Source organism: Bradysia coprophila (genome assembly GCF_014529535.1).
Source record: "Bradysia coprophila strain Holo2 chromosome X unlocalized genomic scaffold, BU_Bcop_v1 contig_128, whole genome shotgun sequence".
NCBI lineage: Eukaryota > Metazoa > Arthropoda > Insecta > Diptera > Sciaridae > Bradysia > Bradysia coprophila.
In genome coordinates, this window is record NW_023503295.1 from 2347745 (window position 1) to 2369968 (window position 22224).

General features: G+C 35.2%; 1 protein-coding gene across 1 annotated transcript in view; it reads left to right on the forward strand.

Moving 5' to 3' along the window:
• Positions 1–22224, forward strand: part of LOC119067623 (protein artichoke) — a 97203-nt gene that overhangs the window by 20392 nt on the left and 54587 nt on the right. Inside the window, exon 2 of the mRNA XM_037170715.1 lies at positions 6940–7289. Coding sequence (XP_037026610.1) covers positions 7115–7289 — 175 coding nt within the window. The 5' untranslated portion in view covers positions 6940–7114. The remainder of the gene's footprint in view (positions 1–6939; positions 7290–22224) is intronic.

Genomic DNA, 22224 nt, shown 5'->3' on the forward strand with positions numbered 1-22224 from the left:
TGTGTCAATAATTATTATCTGTTCTGTAATAGATTATGTAGATTATCATTTAGATTATGTGTACGATTTTGTGCTTCCAAATTTGTCGAATAACAAGCACGAAAATCATTTACAAAATGAATTTACTTCGATGAGTGTTTTGTCGTCATTTTCAAGATCCCAATGGGGAATGGATTTGTTCGTAGTTGAATTATCATTTATAACATGTTCTGCGAGAAGCGCGGCGAAAAATACGCGAGCAAACTCTGTCCCAACCAGGCATGAGCGCCGTCGAAAATAAGCCGCCGATCAAGCCGCCGCCGGCCATTTTTGAGCAAGCCGCGCCGCAGCCGAGCCGGTGCCAAAAACACGGCTCAAGCCGGCTTGAAACGGCTGGAAAATGAAATAAAGATTTCGAAAGGTGAATGGGTGAAATAATTTTGAAAACCGAGATTCCTGTTGATCCTAAGCAGCTCATGTACTTTTTGATTTTTAGCCCCGTACGAAGTACAAAGGGGCTTATGGGATTACGATGCCGTGTGTAATTGATGGAATTCGAAGCAGACGGTAAGGGCAAAGTGTTTGCCTATGTTCATAAATGACGAATCTGCAATAAAAATTTTGTCTGTCCGTCTGTCCGTCTGTCACGTCGATATCTTGAGTAAATCAAATCCGATTTCAAATTTTTTTTTCCCCTGAAAGATAGTCGAAATAGTGAGGCTAAGTTCGAAGATGGGCATATTCGGGTCGGCCCTTCGTGAGTAAGGGCCACCTAAGTGATTTAAGGTCTTTTGGTGATATTTATGGCAAAATAAACGATAGAAATGTAAATGACACGGCAAATGATAGGTATTGTCAATACCAATCCAGGAAAAAAACGTTTTTTAAAATCGGGTGAGTGGACCGTGAGTTAGGGCCTTAGAAGTGAAATGCTACTAGGGCCCTATGTGTATTTTACATAGAACTCGAGTAAATTTCATTCGTTTTTCGTAATTTTTGTTTCATTTGGAAGGTAATCAAAGGCGGAATAGAATGTTGCTGAAAAAAAAATTAAATTTGGGTCCTCGGACTGAGGCCGATACTAGGGCCCTATGTGTATTTTACATAGAACTCGAGTAAATTTTATTCGTTTTTCGTATTTTTTGTTTGACTTGGAAGGTAATCGAATGCCGAATAGAATGTTGTTGAAAAAAAATTAAATTTGGGTCCTTGGCCTAAGGCCGCTACTAGGGCCCTATGTGTATTTCACATATAACTCGAGTATATTTCATCCGTTTTTCGTAATTTTTGTTTCATTTGGAAGGTAATCAAAGGCCTAATAGAATGTTGCTGAAAAAAAAATTAAATTTGGGTCCTCGGACTGAGGCCGATACTAGGACCCTATGTGTATTTTACATATAACTCGAGCAAATTTCATCCGTTTTTCGTAATTTTTGTTTCATTTGGAAGCTAATCAAAGGCCGAATAGAATGTAGTTGAAAAAAAAATTAAATTTGGGTCCTCGGACTGAGGCCGATACTAGGCCCTTCAAAAAAATAAAATTTTAGGGCGATTTGAAATTTTTGTTTCATTTGAAAGGAACGTCGTACGGGGCTTCGTAATTGCGCTATGCGCAATTTGTAAGATGTACATATTACATAATAATTTTACTTTAACTACATTAACCGGCGCAATAGGCTTACGGTCAAAGTAGGGTGACAGACGCACTAGGGTCACGTACGCAATAGATATACGGGTTTGTACGGGGCTCAGTCGCAGCAAACGCTCCGACTGTTCTGATGGCTCGTTTTTTTTACAAAATTAAGAAAATTTTGAAAATTTTCTTGAATTTTCATGAATTTTCCAGAATGGTATATTACGTCCTCGCTTCTAAGTTTGTTGTTTTGGCAAGTATGACCTTTGCGGAACGAGCCGAAGGCGCACAATCAGTTAATTCACAGATTTGAGAAAACTTTATCGATCTTTGCGAATTTTCTCCATTTTTTTTTTCTTTTCAATTTTTACTTGATTTTCGTGAGCTTTCGATTTCTTATCGAAAACCATTTTCTTAATGAGTTAAATGAGTGTACCGGAGCATGATTTTCCATTTAGTTCAAGTTTTGAGGCAATAAAACTTGACGTGTTAGTGAACCTTAGACTTAGAGACTTGCTTGTAACAAGACCAGTTCCACTTGCACTTTGAACAACCTAATCTACCTACATTTTCGCTTTCCGTACAATTTCATTTTCATGCTTACTAGTTCATTTTCCATGAATTTATCTAAACGTTTTTATTTTGAAAAAAAGTTAAAAGGAACCTCCAGCCGAGCCGTTTTAAGCCGGCTCAAGCCGACTTTTTCGCCGCCGCCGAGAAATTTTTTTCTGCTAGCCGCCGCCGAGGTTTCTCCGTCGGCGCTCATGCCTGGTCCCAACTACTTTCATTAGCGTATTTATTGACGTACTATTTCCTTCTATTGGCAATAAGTATTTGCCACACTCACAAAGGAAACATAACTCTAGTCGAATTCTAGTAGGTTCACAGCTACTTAGAAGTTATTTCAACGCAGTGGTCATCTTTGATATGTCAGGAACTATAGAACCGATTTCGATAATCTTTGAAGCTAGAATAATAAAAATAAATAACTGAGCATATCACCGACCATTTAAGAAGTTCTTTTTGCCACGAATTCAATAATTCGAGAACATAAAAATCTTGGCAAAACCTTATTGCCAAAATGTTTTTCCATAAGCATAAATAACTTGGTGGAAAGTTAGTTTTATACGTCTGTTTTTCCTACCACTTCTTTACGCCGTTACACTCTTCCTAACCATCCCGTATTTTAGTGTTTATCTACTCCAACAACAACAGCAACAACAACAAAAAAATTCGTATAATATTTAAGAAACAAAATATAAATAAAACGAAAACCATCAGAAAGAACATTTCATATTTTTGCAAAATTCTCGGCTATTCAGTTAACTTAAGAGAATGGGGAATTTTAGTTATAATAAATGTACTGAAAAGAGTTGAATCTAAAGATTCGAATGCTTTTAAGATATTTGCATACTGAATAATAAGACAATTTGTTTAATTTATTTGTTTCTTAATTTGTGACGAGTTTCCATCTTCTTCTTTTTTTTCATCTTGAAAAAGTGGATGTGCCTACAAAATTTGATTAGAGAAACACTTCAATTACACTAGTCAAATGTTTACTCAGCTTCGTATAGTTTGGCTTGTATGCTAACCAATGCAATGTCACACCTTGAGAAACTTAAATCTAGTACTTCAATAAGTACGAAAATAATCATTATTACTGATAAAAAGTGCATTCGTAGAACTCATTTGGTTTTCAATTGGGTAAAACATGTCACTACACATTTAAGAGTAAACATTTTTTGAACAGATTCCTAATTTTTTTTTAAAAGATCATTTATCATGCCCGCATGTTAGTAAGCGGGTGTGGCGCAAGTCCACTACCAAAAAGGTTTTAACAAAACAAATTTGAGGACAGCGAAGCATATTTACAGCAACTTTTTGACTTCTCCACCTTAACTCCAACGACCGCTAAACTAAGATATCTGGAATCTAGGAATCCATACGAGTTCAACGAGCTATCACACGTTACTGCAGCTTCAAAATTGGCCGAGATATTGAACTTCGAAATATTGATTTTTCGATTCGTTGGTATCATATATCCAATTCTTTATTGACAAGCGAAAAAAAAAAGACTGCTCACGGTGCGGTGGCGCAGCCAGTAAAAAATCGATCTTTTCAAAAAATAAATTTTACAACAAATGTTTCTATGAAAATAAGCAAAATCTCGAATTTTCAGATAATGCAAATCGCCTACGTTAGTTAGTTAGCTCCTATGAAAAAGTGGATCCAGGAACTCCCAAACGTTTGAAATGTTTTTCCTGAAATTTTGGTTATAGGCTAATAATGGCCCAAAAATAAGAATGGAATTTTCAAAAGTTGAAAAAACCCATATCTTGGGTGCTGGAGCTCCCCAAAGTCTCCATCCAAATGCCAATGTCGGTTCCTAAATTATGGGATGACAGATGATTCCTTTCTAACTTCCATCGGATTTGTTGATGGATTTGGGTTATTTTCGACATGAGTGAGATGTTCCAAGGTTGGTTCCTAAATTTTGGGATGACAGAAGTTATTTTGTAAGTAAGATAAAGGACTTGCGTCACATTTACCCTTTAAGGGTTTTTTGACTGATCTCTAGTTTTTTATCAACTTCGAGCTGTGCGAATTTGATATCGGCTTACATGGGCGAAATGACTGAACGACCTCTTAACAGATTTACAATTCTGGTCTGAGACTTAAGTTTAAGTTTTAAAAAAAAGCTTCTTTTACATTAGACTCCGTAAATAGCCGTAAATCGGAAGATAACGTTGAACGTTTCTCAATCTAAACCGTTAATTATTTGTCTGAAACAATTTATTTGATGCCACCATTAGATGACAATTTTTTGTGGTATTTTTTGTGGTTTATATCGGACCATCCCAGAGTCGTTATATTTTCTAAGTCTATTTTTAAATTAACAGTTCAACCTCGAACAATGATACTGTCAGGGATACTGTAGAAAATCGTAAGGCAATGAAAACGGTATAGCAATACTTATATGCACAACAGCGTCTTTTTGTAGTTCTATTTTTGCAAATTTATTGAAAACTTTTTCTCACAAACATAGAAAGGATACTAAAAAGTCCGAAATAAATCAATTCCACTTCATTTTGTATACATCCCATATTTCTTTTTACCATTCAGATTTCCATAAATACATTTTTTTTTCTCTCTTCATCTGTATAAAATAGCACTCCGACCGAGTATACATTTACAACCTTGACCGCTAAAAACAAAGGGTCAATCGGCACAGCTCTCAAAACACTCAAAAGGTATGCCTGTATTACTACTCCGGCCAATTTATAAGTTTAATATAAAATTAGCCGACGAATTGAAGGGCGGCTATAGAAGTTGGATGTTGTTTATACATCACATACCACGAAAGGATTTTTATTGAAATTTTCTAGGCAACATTAAATTTATTAACTCACGAAATACAATTTCACCGAAAGTACCTACAACAACCATGCTACAAAACAGTTAGCAATACACATGCTGTACACCATGAAGATTTATTTTTCGAAAAAGTCGGGCAAAATTTACTGGAATCAAATACAATATAAAATATAAAACGTTTATCCGCCCGTTCCTTTGGTACTTTCAACGTGTACAGTGTATATAGAAAACGTGATACTTGTTTAGTGTGTATCTTTCTATGGCGCAAAGGGTGGTCTATTCGGCTATTTAAAACGTTTTGTTTATATTTGTAAAACACTGAGGGGTAAATTTAATTGGTGGAAAATTAAGAAAAAAAAAAGTTATGAAAAGTAATTTCAATCGGAATCAGACATAATTTTCATGTAATTAAAGTTCAACGTCAAGTACCGAAAAGTAATTTTCGACTTTAAAGCGTACACATAAAGGGAATATTTTCGGAAAAGCAAATTGGTTTCACCGCATCGAACGTATAATGTATATGTAGACGCAACGTATAATGTGTATATGCGTCGATATATAAGTATAGCACAACCATGATAATTCGCTTAGAATCAATTTCTCATTTAACAATTTCTCCGATGTCGAATTATATGGAGGAAAAAAAAAAGAAAGAAAAGATAAAAAGAGCTGTTTGAAATCTGCAAATTCGAATCTCACTTTTCGAGATAATTAAATAAAATTACAGGGGAAATTTATACTTCCAACGTTTTATAAATATTGGCAAAATGAAATCTACTTTTCGTCTTCGGGTTTTTTTATTTTTATTTTTGTCTTTTTCTGTGTATATCTGAGAGAGCATATTTCTTATGATTTGATTAATTTGAAAAAGAGTCTGCCGAACAGATAACACACTTTTCGATGACTGGTAAACTGTGCGAGAGATAAAAGAAAGTGGATCAACCCAAACACAATATATCCATTTGATGGAAAAGTTAAAATAAGTACACAAAAAACAATTTTTCGGGAAAAGTTCCGAATCTAATATCGGGAAAGTTTTCTTTTCAATTTAATTAAAATTATAATGGGGCCATATTCGTGCATGTATACTATTACGATAGAATTGAGAGAGAGAGAGAGAGAGAGAGAGTGAGTACTTTTCAACGAATACAGTGACTGAACCATATCGAACCAAATAATCTGAATGTCTACCGTCGTCGTCGCGTATATTATATGGCATCCTTCAAATTATGGATACACAAAGATTGAGTATACAGTTAAGACCCATTGAAAAACAAACCATTCATTAATTCATCGAAAATCCGGTAAAAGTCGTTTATTTTCTGTAAGGTTTATAGAATTAAGATTGTCAGAGAGCAGTCTCGCGTGGTAAAACTTTTATTATTATGGAAAACGAATTTTGCTCGGAATATATGTATATATACACACAACACATCTATTAATCGTTTTATAACGAAATTTTCGCCTTTAAAGAAAATGATCGGAAAAGTAATTGTATGGAAAGGGATCCAAATGAAAACTCTTCATCACAAACATTTATAACACTCGACACACTCATATATATATGTACACTGTACACGTGCATATATATACACCAGTCACTCCTTTTGCTGTTATTGATTGAATTTTCGGAAAAGTTTTTTTTTGCTTGTTAAAGGTACATAATAACCCAGTCGATTTAAGAGTTATCTTTTACTCTTCATGTCTTTATATTATCAAGGCAGAGACTTTAATGAGTTTTTTTTTATATTTTGTTGGTTTAAGTGAAGTTTTTTTTCGTCTTTCTTGATAATTAAAATATAATTCTTTTGATGTTGGTTGATTATATATTTCCAACTAGGGCTCGTTGTAAAGACTATACTTAAACCCATGGGATTAATTATTAAGCGAAAAGAGAAGGAAAAAAAAAGTTTTTTTTTCAACTAATAGAGGATTTTCTCATATCTTTTCAGATAATCAACGAAGTATTGATCAAATAAAGTATTTATCCGATGGGAATTACTGACACCTTCAACCGAGAAATCCATTAAAAAATAATTAATGAGAATTCACACTACGATGAATAAATTTAACGGCATCATTACTTGAAATAAACATCATATCATTTATAGAAATGATACGGCAAGTATGACGTTTCGGCACCGTCATTTTAGACATACACAGCCTCTAAATTGGCGGGCTGTTACTTTACTTATAATTTGCACATTGGTCGGATACACGAATATGGAAGTGCCGATAGCCAACATTGAGTGTCCCAGCCATGCGGATAATTCGGCGTGTCCGTGTTACAAATTTGAAGATGGTAAGTGAAATAATGTTCGTTTGTAATTTCGATGGAACAAAATATTGAATTGAAAGCAATTACAATTTGGTTTATTCAGTGGACAGCAAGGGTTTCTCGTTATACAAAGGTCCTAATAGTTATTTTCATCACTTGGTTAGAAGCCACGAGAATAATTTTTGCATAAGTATGTCGAGACAAAGCCGAGACGCAACATACATACGTATGCAAAAATTATTCTCGCGGTCTTCGAATCCACACATATACTGTGATTGTGTGGTTTCAAACCTGTGATGCATAAAATTTTACACTCGACACGCCATGAAATACACAAACAACAAAAACAAATACAAACCATTTCTATTGCATTTGTACACATAAATACATTGCTACACATCGTCGTTCAAGGTTAAACTTAAATATATAGAAGATGAATGAGAATAAAAAAGAAACCGAAAATATGCAATACAAAGCCGAACGAGTTGATGGTTCGATGTCTTACGCACACACCAGGGAAAGTTATCTCCGCTTCGTCAAATTTTTCTCGTTGAGAATAACACATACAAACACAGGGAATGTCCATTATTAAGGAAAACATCGTTCCCATCCCTAGACCTGTTTACAAGGTCTGCTGAGAGAATACTAAAAAAATGTGCGGTTTCCGATAAGTTTTGATGCGTGATATTCAGTGTTTTCATGGTGTGGCGTGGCGAGTGTAAAATCTATTATCAAAAAACTTTACTCAAATTTATTAGAATTTAAAAATGACCTACATACAAATACTAATAGACAGCCTCAAATACTAGAAATTGTCACAAAAAAGTTTAGCAACATAAAAGAGAGTCCAAAATTGATTGATTATTAGCGGTGGTATGTGTACATTGCTTCGTTACATCTTACACTGTCATTTTTTCAAAACAACAAACTATAGTCGGAAGAGCATTGTATCTAGAAACAGCATAGACAAAAAATTATCTGTTAAGTGGAGTGTTGTGGTAAGATTAAAACATTGGATCGCGTCGATTGTTGAGTTGAAGCTTATCGTAGAGGTACTCCGGAGAGCTTGTTGCTGGTTTGGGTCGCGCTGCTAGAGCAAAAATCTAGTATCGTTTTCAGATCTCTGCTGTTTTTAGTTCAAATCACACAATTATATTGCCCCCGACTCTAGCGATCTTTGTCTTTCAGGAGCTTCTTCACGAAACCCTAATGTTTAAGAAATTAAAGAAGAAGTGTAGCACAAAGATTATCATAGATGAAGATTGCTGAAGTCATGTGAAGTTAGATAGATAGAAATTTTCTCTAACCCTTTTCTCTCGTAACTTTATGAAGTAACAGATTGAGAATTGAAGGTTTCGCCTCGAGTTGACGATTTTCACATTTATTGCGCGGTCTTTTTTAACTTTTTCTCAGTAGTCGGTTGAAAAATTCATTTTCATATTTCTAAACAATATCTAGCCAGTGGAATGTAAACACATGCAAATCTCCCGTCTAGACTAAAATTACACCAATAATGCTGCTATTTACCTTGTTCAATTCGTGGAAATTTATTTTCATATTCAGTCCGTGCACCTTTAACCTGAGAGTAAACAATATGTAAATAATTGCAAATTGAAGAAATAATATAAGGAATAACAATGTCTTTTAAAAAAAATGTTTTTATTACAAATTTCGACACTATGTGAAAATTCTTTAAACAAATAATTTCGAAACTTTCAACAGGCGTATTTCCGTCACCGTCTGCTAGTACTGTTAAATCTTAACTCTTTTCATAAACTACGAAAAAGCTATCATCGAAGCTAATACGTTGAACTCACAGCGGTTAAATTTATCAACTGTGACGGGAACAGAGCTAATGTACATCATTTTATCAAACAGATTCAGTTAATTGAGACTAAATCCCATTTGAAACGCTTGCCTGGAGTTCAACTTCATAATAGTAATTAAATCTTTGAAGCACACTCCTTGCGAATTCCATTGAATCTGACTAGCAAAACATACACTTAGACGTTAGACGCTATGTGCTGGCGTCTACGAATAGCGTTTGTAAAATGGTAAATACTGTTTGCAGGTTTTTGGGTCTTCGTTTTCTTTCCAAATTAGAAATATAGAATTCGATGAATTTGTACAAGATATGTAGCCGTTTCTAATAGGCCAAGACCAGTCATAGCTGAGGATCCATTCGACCAATTTTTTGATTCTGAATTTCTCAAGATTTTGTTGTGGGGAAAGGGTTTCATACAGATGACTAACGCATTCCATAGGTGGCGGGACATTTCGACACCGTCAATATCGTCAGGAACGATATTATCGTTTTTTTGGACGATACTATCATCTAAAAAACGATATTATCGTCTAAAAAACTATAATATCGTTTTTAGACGATAGTATCGTCCAAAAAAACGATATTATCGTCCAAAAAATTTTCATCCAGGACGATAATATCGTCTAAATTGGAAAATTCTAAAATATTGTCTGGACGATAGTATCGTTTTCTGGACGATATTATCGTTCAGAAAACGATACTATCGTTTTCTGGACGATATTACCGTTCTAGAAAATCTAATGGATATTTTCGTTTTCTGTACGATAATATCGTCCAAAACGATAATATCGTCCTGGGCGATATTATCGTTTTCTTAAATGATAATATCGTCCAGCACGATACTATCGTTTAAAAAAACGATAATATCGCCCAGGACGATATTATCGTTTAGTTTTGGGTGGTAATATTGTCCAGGACTCAATTTTACTCAGAGGTGCAGCGAGAACCGAATTCTCTTCCAAAATATCGAAAAACAATTGTCAGAGGAAATCACCTACACATCAGTGTTTAAAAAAGGCGTTTAGTTCGTCCCTAAATAATTCATCTTTTTACGAAATGAATACCATCTTAGATTGTACATAAAAAGCGTTTTAACACGCCGAGCGATCCGGCCCATTGCCCCGGAGCGAAGCGGAGGGCCGCAATGCGAGCCGGGCGCCGGAACGGTGTCGGAACTTAGGAGTTAATTTTTTTTTTCTCGCATCGTCTCATAATTAGTCTGTGTAATTTTTCTATACAAAATTTAAATTTACGGAACCAAATGAACCAATTTTTAATATATATTTGCCGTCTATAAAAAGGTGTTTATCTACAAGATTTTGTGTTTCGTCTTCAACAACCATCCAGAACGATAATATCGCCCAGGACGATATTATCGTCTAGAATTTTTATTTTCAATAAATTAAAAACGATATTATCGTCCTAGACGATATTATCGTCTCAAATTTAAAAAAATTAATAAATTGAAAACGATATTATCGTTCTGGACGATACTATCGTCCAGAACGATATTATCGTCCCAAAAATTATCGACCAGGACGATAATATCGTCCAAAATAACGATAAATTTGTTCAGAAAAAGAAAATAACGATAATATCGTCCAGCGGATATTTTCATCCAGGACGATATTATCGTCAAAAAAACGATATTATCGTTTTTTGAACGATAATATCGTTTTTTAGACGATAGTATCATCAAAAAAACGATAGTATCGTCCAAAAAAACGATATTATCGTCCAAAGAAACGATATTATCGTTTAAAAACGATATTATCGTTTTTTTAAACGATAATATCGTCAAGAAAACGATAATATCGTCCTGAAAATATTTTAAAATTTATAATTTTAGACGATATTATCGTTTTTTAGACGATAAAAAACGATAATATCGTTCCTGACGATATTGACCGTGTAGTTATGTCGCCTCACCATTCCATATTTTCTTTTTGCTAGTGACGATCGGAGGTACTGAGAAGCATTTCAAAAATGAAATCTCTTATTTCTAGCCATAAATGGTGGTTTGAGCATATTTTTTTTGCACTTACTTTACCGGTGTCCTTAATGATTCTGAAGCCGATTTGCACTTCTAAGAATTTTTTTTTAGAGAAAATGAGAGTTTTTGAAAGTTTGGTGAACATCCGTGAACTTTGAACGAACCCTGAGTAATCGTTTTGTGTCAAATTAATTGCAATCAGCTCGCATCGCATTCTATTTGGCAAGAGCTTTCAGTTGATACCACACTTACCTTACTGGATATTTTACAAGAGGGCTTTCAGAGTCATTAGCGGTAGCCTAAGAAATCTAACAAAGTGTAATTTGGACCAACCTAATGATGATTTGGATTCCCATATCTTGGGTGCAAAGTTAACAAAACGGGCATGAGTCTCACCTAACTTGATGAAAAGCTAGAAAACTAAAACAGAGGCGATAATCGTCTCTCAGTTTTTTACCTTCAAAAAGAATTTATTGTACAACTTCACACCTTTTCTGTACGTCTTATAAACCACTTTTCATAATTTTTTTTCTTTACCCGAATTAATGTAATTTTAACTATCATTTGATAAAATGAATATCCGTTTCTTTGTCGTTCCCAGCCACGTAAGCCTCCATATAATAATCCTTTCAACGGGAGAAAATTTATTCACTTTCTTTCGGTAGCAAAATGTCCACGGTTATAGCACAACCCCCTTTTCATTTTTGTTTACAGTGGAAGCAGTGTTGTTAATCCTTCGTAAAACTGTTCTTCATTATAAATAAATAAGCCACTCTCGGTGTTATTATTACCAACAGCAGCAACAACAACAAAAAAAAATAGTTTAATGTGCTTTAAAGATACGATGAAAATCCCAATAAAACTCATCGCAATATAACGAAATATGTTTTGGACCGATTATGTTACGTGTAGACACTGTGAATGTGTGTATTGACGCGACCAAATTTTCGTGCACTGTCCACACTTCCATCATGTCCGGAGCGATAGCGGAGGACTTGACGCAGTCTAACTTCCAAAAAAAGAACGAAGAATTTTTTTGAGACGCGGCAACTATATATAGGCGAGAATTTAAGATTCTTTCCTTTGACCTGTATCACCACAAATCCTATTCTATCTTATTCGCGCTTCAAATACGAGCAAAACGAGCTATCACTCGACTATGTAACTTTAAAATTGCCGGAGATACATCGTTTTGAAGTTGGTCATTTTGATAGAAAATGCACCAAATTAACGTTTTCCAAACAATCAAAATCTTTCAACTTACTCTGTATGTTTCTATCTATCTGTCTATCTATCTATCGACGGTCGATCTCGGAAACTAGTCAGCCAATCTCCATGAAATTTTGCAGGAACCTCAGGGTGGACATAAAAATGAAAATGTGATACGCCATTACCCCAGGAAAAACCAGAATTTTGTTTTATTGGCCTCGAAGTGGTTTCTGAGTGTGGTTTTCGAGGGTCGGGAACGCGTTTTCGGGTGTAGCTTAGCTGTATTGAAACCTACAGAGGCGTGCGACCCATCAATTGAAAGGTATTCGTAACACGATTCGAACAAAAAAATAATTAAAAAAATCGGGGCAGATTCGTTTGAGCTAGAGTGATTAGAGTGACCAAATTTTGAGCTACTCGAGCGTAGGATGAAAGGACTAATATTTTTTTGGGTTATGAGAGATAGAGAATTACTTTCTTCGGCAAAGTCTCAGAGTTTTACGAGTAGAACAGAGGGGCATATGTGAAAAATGTCCAAAGTTGGAAATCTGTGGGTCAATTGGGGTTTTGGAGATATTTCTTGAATGGTGGCAGATAGAGAATTACTTTCGTCAAATTTTCGAATTTCGTCAAATTTTCGATTTTCGTCAAATTTTCGATTTTCGTCAAATTTTCGAATTTCGTCAAATTTTCGAATTTCGTCAAATTTTCGAATTTCGTCAAATTTTCGAATTTCGTCAAATTTCGTCAAATTTTCGAATTTCGTCAAATTTTCGAATTTCGTCAAATTTCGTCAAATTTTCGAATTTCGTCAAATTTTCGATTTTTGTAAAATTTTCGAATTTCGTCAAATTTTCGATTTTTGTAAAATTTTTGAATTAAAACTGTAAATTGTTATAAAAAGCAGTGTTGACTACACTTCTAAAACGACTGATATCCCAACAAAAATCTCTTCGAGAAAAGTGTGACGCAGTCTTTGAAATACAATTTCTAAAATGAATGATATCGCTAGAGTTGACGCTTTCAGCTTCGTTACGCAAAAATTAAATTTTACACCCAATTAGTTCAAACAAGCTGGGTTAGGTTTTCTCATCATCTGCCAAATAATTTTTACCAAAAAAAAAATTTGACTGGAAACAACCAAAATTTTACCAAAAAAATCTGCGTCGCATGCGGCAGATAAATTTTCTTGCCGAACATCCTGAACATTTGCCACTTTGCGACGCAGATTTTTTTGGTTAAATTTTGGTTGTTTCCAGTCAAATTTTTTTTTGGTAAAAATTATTTGGCAGATGATGAGAAAAACTAAGCCAGCTTGTTTGAACTAAAATTGGGTGTAAAATTTAATTTTTTGCGTAACGAAGCTGAAAGCGTCAACTCTAGCGATATCATTCATTTTAGAAATTGTACTTCAAAGACTGCGTCACACATTTCTCGAAGAGATTTTTGTTGGGATATTATGTTTGAAGAGGAAATTAGAAATGAAATCAGTGCACGATCATAAATTTTAAATGTGCGAGCACACTGCATAAACTATTATGTGGCAGCATTGTGTTATATACACAACGAAATACATTCTTCCCCATTTCCCATCCATCGAAACTATGCGAAAATATTTCATAAGATCCAGAGCTTGGGAAAACTTGCAAAACTTCGATTTATACATAAACGTGATAATGAAAATAACACCATCCGTCTTCACCTAATAGTTCACAAAAAGGTCACTTCCGATATGTTTCCATTCAAATTCAATTTTCATTTGTTGCAGAGATCAACCCCATGTATTAACCATCTATTATCGTACGTACAATATAGATGTATCCGACCGGAATATCCCATACACACACTCCTTTTTGGTCCATCATACTATCATCACCCTTGTATATTTTATGAAAAGAAGCTCAAAATATAAGAACCGGCCAGGCCGCTGAACACTGTACCAAACACCAAAGAATACTCTTGGTTGTTTGCGTATTATACATACAGATATATGAACGTAATATAGATAAAAGATTCCACTGTAATGTGTTGCGTATCCATCTGCAAAACGAATATTGCAAATGTTAAGCTGAGGGAAAATAAATTGGTTTACAGAAAACTGTACAAGATTGTGTCGGCAGCTTTAAATAATACTAAACATAAATCACCCTCAAAAGCTAATTCATCAAAGTGCAAACTCCTCTTTCGTTATAATATATTTTTGGTTAAACTATCCGTTGGACTTGGACTCCCAGTATAATGAAATGAAATGAATAGATTCATAGATCGTATAGTGAAAGGTACTATAATATTATACAGACGGGTGGGGGGGGGGCTTTACGTTTATGTTTATGTTTATGTACAAATAAACTCCGCACTCATTTAATGTTGTAAGACATACACCCATTTATAGGTCATGGTAATTTGGTCAGCATATATTTGAAGAGAAAAACAATATTTCAGTATAACAATGGCATACGAACCGAACAAATATTTTACTTATATTGCTCTCTGTGTATATACGGGGGATAAGTGCACGCGGAATGGGAACGGGTAACCATAACCTTTAATACGATTGCTTGTATTTAGTTATCTTATTAAAAACTTGAATGAAAAAAAAAGAAGACAGACCACAAAAAGCTATGTACACACACTTCGTTTAGCATTTGTTTGCCCAAAATCTTTTCCTAAATGGGATAAGAAAACAAAAGAAAAGCAAAATATTTTTACAAGACCGGAGACCCCGTTAGCTTAAGGGTTTTTGTAAACCTAAAGCCTAACCCACTGAAGAAGCATTGTAGATTGTTTATATATTTGAATAGAAATATCGTGCAGATTCAACAGAAAGCACAAAAGCAGCTCTAATTTAGGTACGTGTACCATTTTCTTTTCAACCTCTGTAACTAGACAGTAGCACACAGAGACTTGTAATCTTTTTTTTTCCCTATTTTTACAACACAATAGCCACCACACAACATCAGCATGATACCACATAAAAGCGTAAAAGTGCACTGTGGTCTGGTCAATATATAAATGTATTTTAAAATGATTAATTCACAGACAGAGATTATGACATGATGCTGGAATGTTGTTAAATGTAAATAATGCTTAAAATATCAGGAACACGATCATTTTTCATGTTTCTGTTGCCGGGGTAACATGATTCACAATTTAAAACAAGTACCTTGACCTACATCATGTCCGGAGCGATAGCGGAGGACTTGACGCAGTCTAACTTCCAAAAAAAGAACAAAGAAATTTTTTTGAGACGCGGCAACTATAGGCGAGAATTTAAGTTTCTTTCCTTTGGCCTGTATCACCACAAATCCTATTCTATCTTATTCGCGCTTCAAATACAAGCAAAACGAGCTATCACTCGACTATGTAACTTTAAAATTGCCGGAGATACATCGTTTTGAAGTTGGTCATTTTGATAGAAAATGCACCAAATTAACGTTTTTCAAACAATCAAAATCTTTCAACTTACTCTGTATGTTTCTATCTATCTGTCTATCTGTCTATCTATCAACGGTCGATCTCGGAAACTAGTCAGCCAATCTTCATGAAATTTCGCAGGAACCTCAGGGTGGGCATAAAAATGAAAATGTGATACGCCATTACCCCAGGAAAAACCAGAATTTTGTTTTATTGGCCTCGAAGTGGTTTCTGAGTGTGGTTTTCGAGGGTCGGGAACGCGTTTTCGGCTGTAGCTTAGCTATATTGAAACCTACAGAGGCGTGCGACCCATCAAATGAAAGGTATTCGTAACACGATTCGAACAAAAAAATAATTAAAAAAATCGGGGCAGATGCGTTTGAGCTAGAGTGATTAGAGTGACCAAATTTTGAGCTACTCGAGCGTAGGATGAAAGGACTAATATTTTTTTGGGTTATGAGAGATAGAGAATTACTTTCTTCGGCAAAGTCTCAGAGTTTTACGAGTAGAACAGAGGGGCATATGTGAAAAATGTCGAAAGTTGGAAATGGGTGGGTCAATTAGGGTTTTAGAGGTATTTCTTGAATGGTGACAGATAGAGAGTTACTTTCGTCAAATTTTCGATTTTCGTCAAATTTTCGAATTTCGTCAAATTTTCGAATTTCGTCAAATTTTCGAATTTCGTCAAATTTCGTCAAATTTTCTAATTTCGTTAAATTTCGTCAAATTTCGTCAAATTTTCGAATTTCGTCAAATTTCGTCAAATTTTCGAATTTCGTCAAATTTTCGAATTTCGTCAAATTTCGTCAAATTTTCGAATTTCGTTAAATTTCGTCAAATTTTGACAAATTTTCGAATTTCGTCAAATTTCGTCAAATTTTCGAATTTAGTCAAATTTTCGATTTTCGTCAAATTTTCGAATTTCGTCAAATTTTGTCAAATTTTCGAATTCCGTCAAATTGCGTCAAATTTTCAAATTTCGTCAAATTTCGTCAAATTTTCGAATTTCGTCAAATTTTCGAATTTCGTCAAATTTTGTCAAATTTTAGAATTTCGTCAAATTTCGTCAAATTTTCGAATTTCGTCAAATTTTCGATTTTCGTAAAATTTTTGAATTAAAACTGTAAACTGTTATAAAAAGCAGTGTTGACTACACTTCTAAAACGACTGATATCCCAACAAAAATCTCTTCGAGAAAAGTGTGACGCAGTCTTTGAAATACAATTTCTAAAATGAATGATATCGCTAGAGTTGACGCTTTCAGCTTCGTTACGCAAAAATTAAATTTTACACCCAACTAGTTCAAACAAGCTGGCTTAGGTTTTCTCATCATCTGCCAAATAATTTTTACAAAAAAAAATTTAGACTGGAAACAACCAAAATTTTACCAAAAAAATCTGCGTCGCATGTGGCAGATAAATTTTCTTGCTGGTGTGTTCCTGAACATTTGCCACTTTGCGACGCAGATTTTTTTGGTAAAATTTTGGTTGTTTCCAGTCTAAATTTTTTTTGGTAAAAATTATTTGGCAGATGATGAGAAAACCTAAGCCAGCTTGTTTGAACTAAAATTGGGTGTAAAATTTAATTTTTTGCGTAACGAAGCTGAAAGCGTCAACTCTAGCGATATCATTCATTTTAGAAATTGTACTTCAAAGACTGCGTCACACATTTCTCGAAGAGATTTTTGTTGGGATATTATGCATATGCACAAATCAAAAACGCATTCATTAATTTCAATTTCACATGATAATTGCGATTACTGATCAATTACAACCGATGCGACAGTGTGCAATTAATTTTGGAAATTATATTTTTAATGATCCAGCTTTAAGAGAGAAAATTTAAAGCTTTGAGGGAGGAAAGAGGTGTAGTTAATAATGCGATACGTTCAGGGAATTCAAAATACTGAGCTTATATTAACCTGCTGGCAGCTGGCTCATTTTAATTGCATTTTTCATTCATGACTTACAAGTGCCACTGTGTATTGTTTCTTCATAATTTAATGAAATATTTCCCTGGAAAAGCATCTCTTCTTTCGTATACTTTTGTTACACAAGTTAAATTATGATAAAACTATTTACTTTGTAGAAAGGGTTTCCAATATGGTGCTGGGTTGCTTGCGTTCATTGTTTGCAGTGCCGCCTCTTCCATATGAACACTTTGGGTGAGGGTTCGTCAAACAAATTATCGGCGGAGTCAACAAAAACGATTTTTCACCTTAAGACATTAGCACCCAGAATGAACGAATATCAGTCAAAAACGCTTGATGTTGAGGAACGTATTGCTAGGAAAATTGTTGAAAAAATTTAAACGAAAGAAAACCGAATCATCTGTCACTTGTGACGGAAATTTCTTTTTGTAAAATTTTCTTTCACAAATTTTTTGTGTCAATTTTTTGTTGATAAAACTTTTGCGTACGACGCACAATGCGTCACCCTCAGCGATATCAGTTATTTTGTAAGTAAGTAAAGGACTTGCGTCACATTTACCCTTTAAGAGTTCTCATCCATTTAGTTTTTTAAACAACCAATTCATGGTGCCACCTAACGTTGAATAGGTGAAATCGTCAATATTTCCATGTAAATTTCAGATCAGCTGATAAAAATGGCTGCCGCCATTTTTTCTGTTCGCTTCAGTTTCAATTGTTTTTATTCGTTTTGTGTGAACAACTAAATGAAATTAGCTAAAGTGAAACCATTAAAGCATCAGAATCAATAGCAGGAAAAATTCGGTTGAAAACGGGCATTTTAAAAGTTGAAAAAACAATAATCCGAATTACTTTTTCAAAAATCAGAAACCATTATTGCATCTAGAAACGTGTAAATTAAGTGTGTAAATAAACCATAAGCCTCCTTGTGTTGTACCCTAAGAGAAATCACTGCAACTTTCAGACCCTTTTTTTCGGTTTTGTGCTATGAAAAAGGGGTGATTCCTCTTAAGGGTTTTTTGACTGATATTCTCGCTGATATTACAACTTTTGTAAGTATGTCATTTCGACAACATCAAAAAACCTTATGGAAATTAAAAAATGCTAGAAAAATCATTCTGAATCCCAAAATCTAGAAACCAACCTTGGAACATCTCACTCATGTCGAAAATAACCCAAATCCATCAAAAAAACCGATGGAAGTTAGGTAGTGCCAGAGGAATCATTTGTCATCCCAAAATTTAAGAACCAACTTTGGAACACCTCACTCATGTCGAAAATAACCCAAATCCATCAAAAAAACCGATGGAAGTTAGGAAGTGCCAGAGGAATCGTCTGTCATCCCACAATTTAGGAACCAACCTTGGTACACCTCACTAATGTCGAATATAACCCAAATCCATCAAAAAATCTGATGGAAGTTAGGTAGTGCCAGATGAATCATCTGTCATCCCAAAATTTAGGAACCAACCTTGGAACATCTCACTCATGTCGAAAATAACTCAAATCCAGAAATCACCTTTTTGAAAATTCCATTCTTATTTTTGGGCCATTATTAGCCTATAACCAAAATTTCAGGAAAATCTATAGAAACTTTTAGGAGTTGCTGGATCCACTTTTCCATAGGAACTAACTAACTAACTAATGTAGGCGATTTGTATTATTTGAAAATTCGAAATTTTGCTTATTTTCATACAAACATCAATATTTCGAAGTTCAATATCTCGGTCAATTTTGAAGCTGCAGTAACGTGTGATAGCTCGTGGAACTCGTATGGATTCCTAGATTCCAAATATACTAGTTTGGGGGTCGTTGGATTTAAGGAAGAGAAGTCAAAAAGTTGCTGTAAATATGCTCCGCCGTCCTCAAAAAAATTCTGGTAAAACATTTTTGGTAGTGGACTTGCGTCACCCTAGCTTACTAACGTGCGGGCATGATTTGTGGCGCAAATTTAAAAATTTTCCTTAGCGGTGTGATTTACCTTATTTTCTACGCTCAATTTCGTTGTGTTGACAGTATTTTCTCTCCAGTGTGGAGAAAATAGAAATTTTCTCATTTGAACTGTTACTTTGTTTAAGTTTTAAAAAATGGTATGGGGTTGGGGTATTGACGTTTTTTGTTTCGTAGCGAAGAACGGTATATCGCACATAGCACATATGAAAATCGTTCTTCTTGGAATTGTATATTTTCTCCCTCGGTATATAAATAACTATTATCTTTCTTCTTCTTCTTCTTTTTCAGCCTGTTTCTATCCACTGCTGGATGTAGGCCTTTCCAACTTCTTTCCATTTCGTACGATCCATTGCCATTTGCTGCCAGTTTGTACCTGCAATATTCTTAATTCCGTTTGTCCATCTCTCTGGTGGTCTACCTATAGCTCGTCTTTTATATGGTCGCCAGTTCATGATCGTTTTGGTCCAACGTTCGTCTGTCCTTCTTGCAATATGTCCCGCCCAGCTCCATTTCAGAGATGCTATTCTTTCCATGACATCAACGACCCCGGTTTGTTGTCGAATCCATTGATTCGTCATTCTGTCTCTGAGTGTTATTCCAAGCATGCTCCGTTCCATGGCTCTTTGTGTCACTCTCAATTTATCTTCGGATGCTTTCGTTAAAGTTAACGTTTCCGCTCCATAAGTGAGCACTGGAAGGACACAAGTGTCGAAAACTTTGCGTTTCAGACTATTATTCATTTTGCTTTTGAAAATTAGTCTGAGTTTTCCGAACGCTGCCCATGCAAGACCAATCCTACGTCTTATTTCTGCTGTCCTAGATATACATAGCTGTCGACTCGTTCAATGACAGTGTCACCAATTTTGATCTCTCTATCGTCCCCGATGTTGGTCATGACTTTTGTTTTCGATAAGTTCATCTTGAGGCCAACTTTGCTTGCCTCTTCACTTAACTGTTGTAGCATAAGCTGAGCCTGACCTAGATTCGCTGCTATCGGTACAATGTCATCAGCGAAGCGGAGATTGCTCAGATACTCTCCATTTATCTTTATTCTCATTTTACTCCAGTTTAACTTCCTAAAAACACTCTGCAGAATCGCCGTGAATAATTTCGGTGAAATAGTGTCACCCTGCCTTACACCTCGGCCGATTCTGAATTTCTCCGTGCTCTTGTGAAGTTTTATACATGAAGTAGCATTTTTGTACACATATCGAATTGTGTTGGAGTATCTTGAGTCTACTCTACATTCGTCTAATGCGTCCAATATCGACCATGTTTCCACTGAATCAAAAGCTTTTTCAAAGTCTATGAATAGCAAGACTATGTCGATGTTGTATTCACGACACTTCTCAATAAGCGTTCTCATCACCTGCAAATGGTCGTTTGTGCTGAAACCAGATCTGAAAGCAGCTTGTTCAACAGGTTGGTAGAAGTCGAACTTGTTAGTGTTCCTCTTCGTAATGATTTTCATAAACAACTGGTAGAGTGTTGACAATAGGCTTATGGGCCGGTAATTTTCCAGCTTTGTTATGTCTCCTTTTTTATGCAGCAATGTAATTACAGCATTTTCCCAGGCTTCTGGTACTTCTTCCCATTGGAGACATTGATTAAACAAAACCGTGATTGCCTTTAATAAGGAGTCTCCACCCAGTTTAATGGCTTCCACTGGAACACCATCTTCTCCGGGAGACTTTTTATTTTTCATCTCGGCTACTGCGGCCTTGACTTCATCAACAGTTATGTCGGGCATATCCTCCGATCCCACGTTTCTTATTATTGGTCTATCTTCGGTTTCTTCCGTTGGACTCTGTCTTGCTGAAGAAAACAAATTCTCATAAAATTCTGTTGCAATGTTTAATATCGCATTTCGATCCGTTTGGATCGTTCCTGTTTTGTCTCGTAATTTGAACTATTATCTGCCTTAGATAAAATAGTGTTTGCACCTCTGTCCACAATGACTATTTTTACGATTTGTATTATGTACCACGTCTTCGGTATGCAACAGATCTTTGGCAAATTCCATTCGGTTGTTGAAAATGACTGGCATACCGCCGCTTTGATTCCCGACAATATCTCGAAGTTAGTCTTTCAACATTTTTGTTGGCTTCGACGACCCATCTTTGGAACAATATTCTTGCTCCTTAACATCAATTTCAATAATATTGTTCGTCCTTGCATATCAACCTAGAATTCAACTGTCGACCTCCACGAAAAATCATCAGGAAGTCATGTAAGAAACGACACGGACTCATAAGTTATGTAACGTACGGTCCGGACTTCCTGATTTGAAAAGCTTAACCTGAAATAAGGGTTATACGTTTTCATTATACGTTGTGCTCGTTCCACTTCCACCATTCATTCCATCTCATACGTGAACCAGTTCTCTTTACAGTTCACTGTTTTCAAAGCGGTGAGAAACAAATCAACATCAAAAGCATAAAAAGTTTGTTTCAAAAATTCATTTTTGGAAAGGGAGTTCAATTCGATACTGAATTTTAAATGGTTTCACTCACACTGCCTGCAGCTGAGAAGGATATCTGCTCGTCAATATTTCACCAAAGAAACTCTAAAAGTGTACAAAAGCGTTCCAGATTAGTGGAACACCTCAAACTAAAGCTTTTTAGCCCCGTACGAAGTA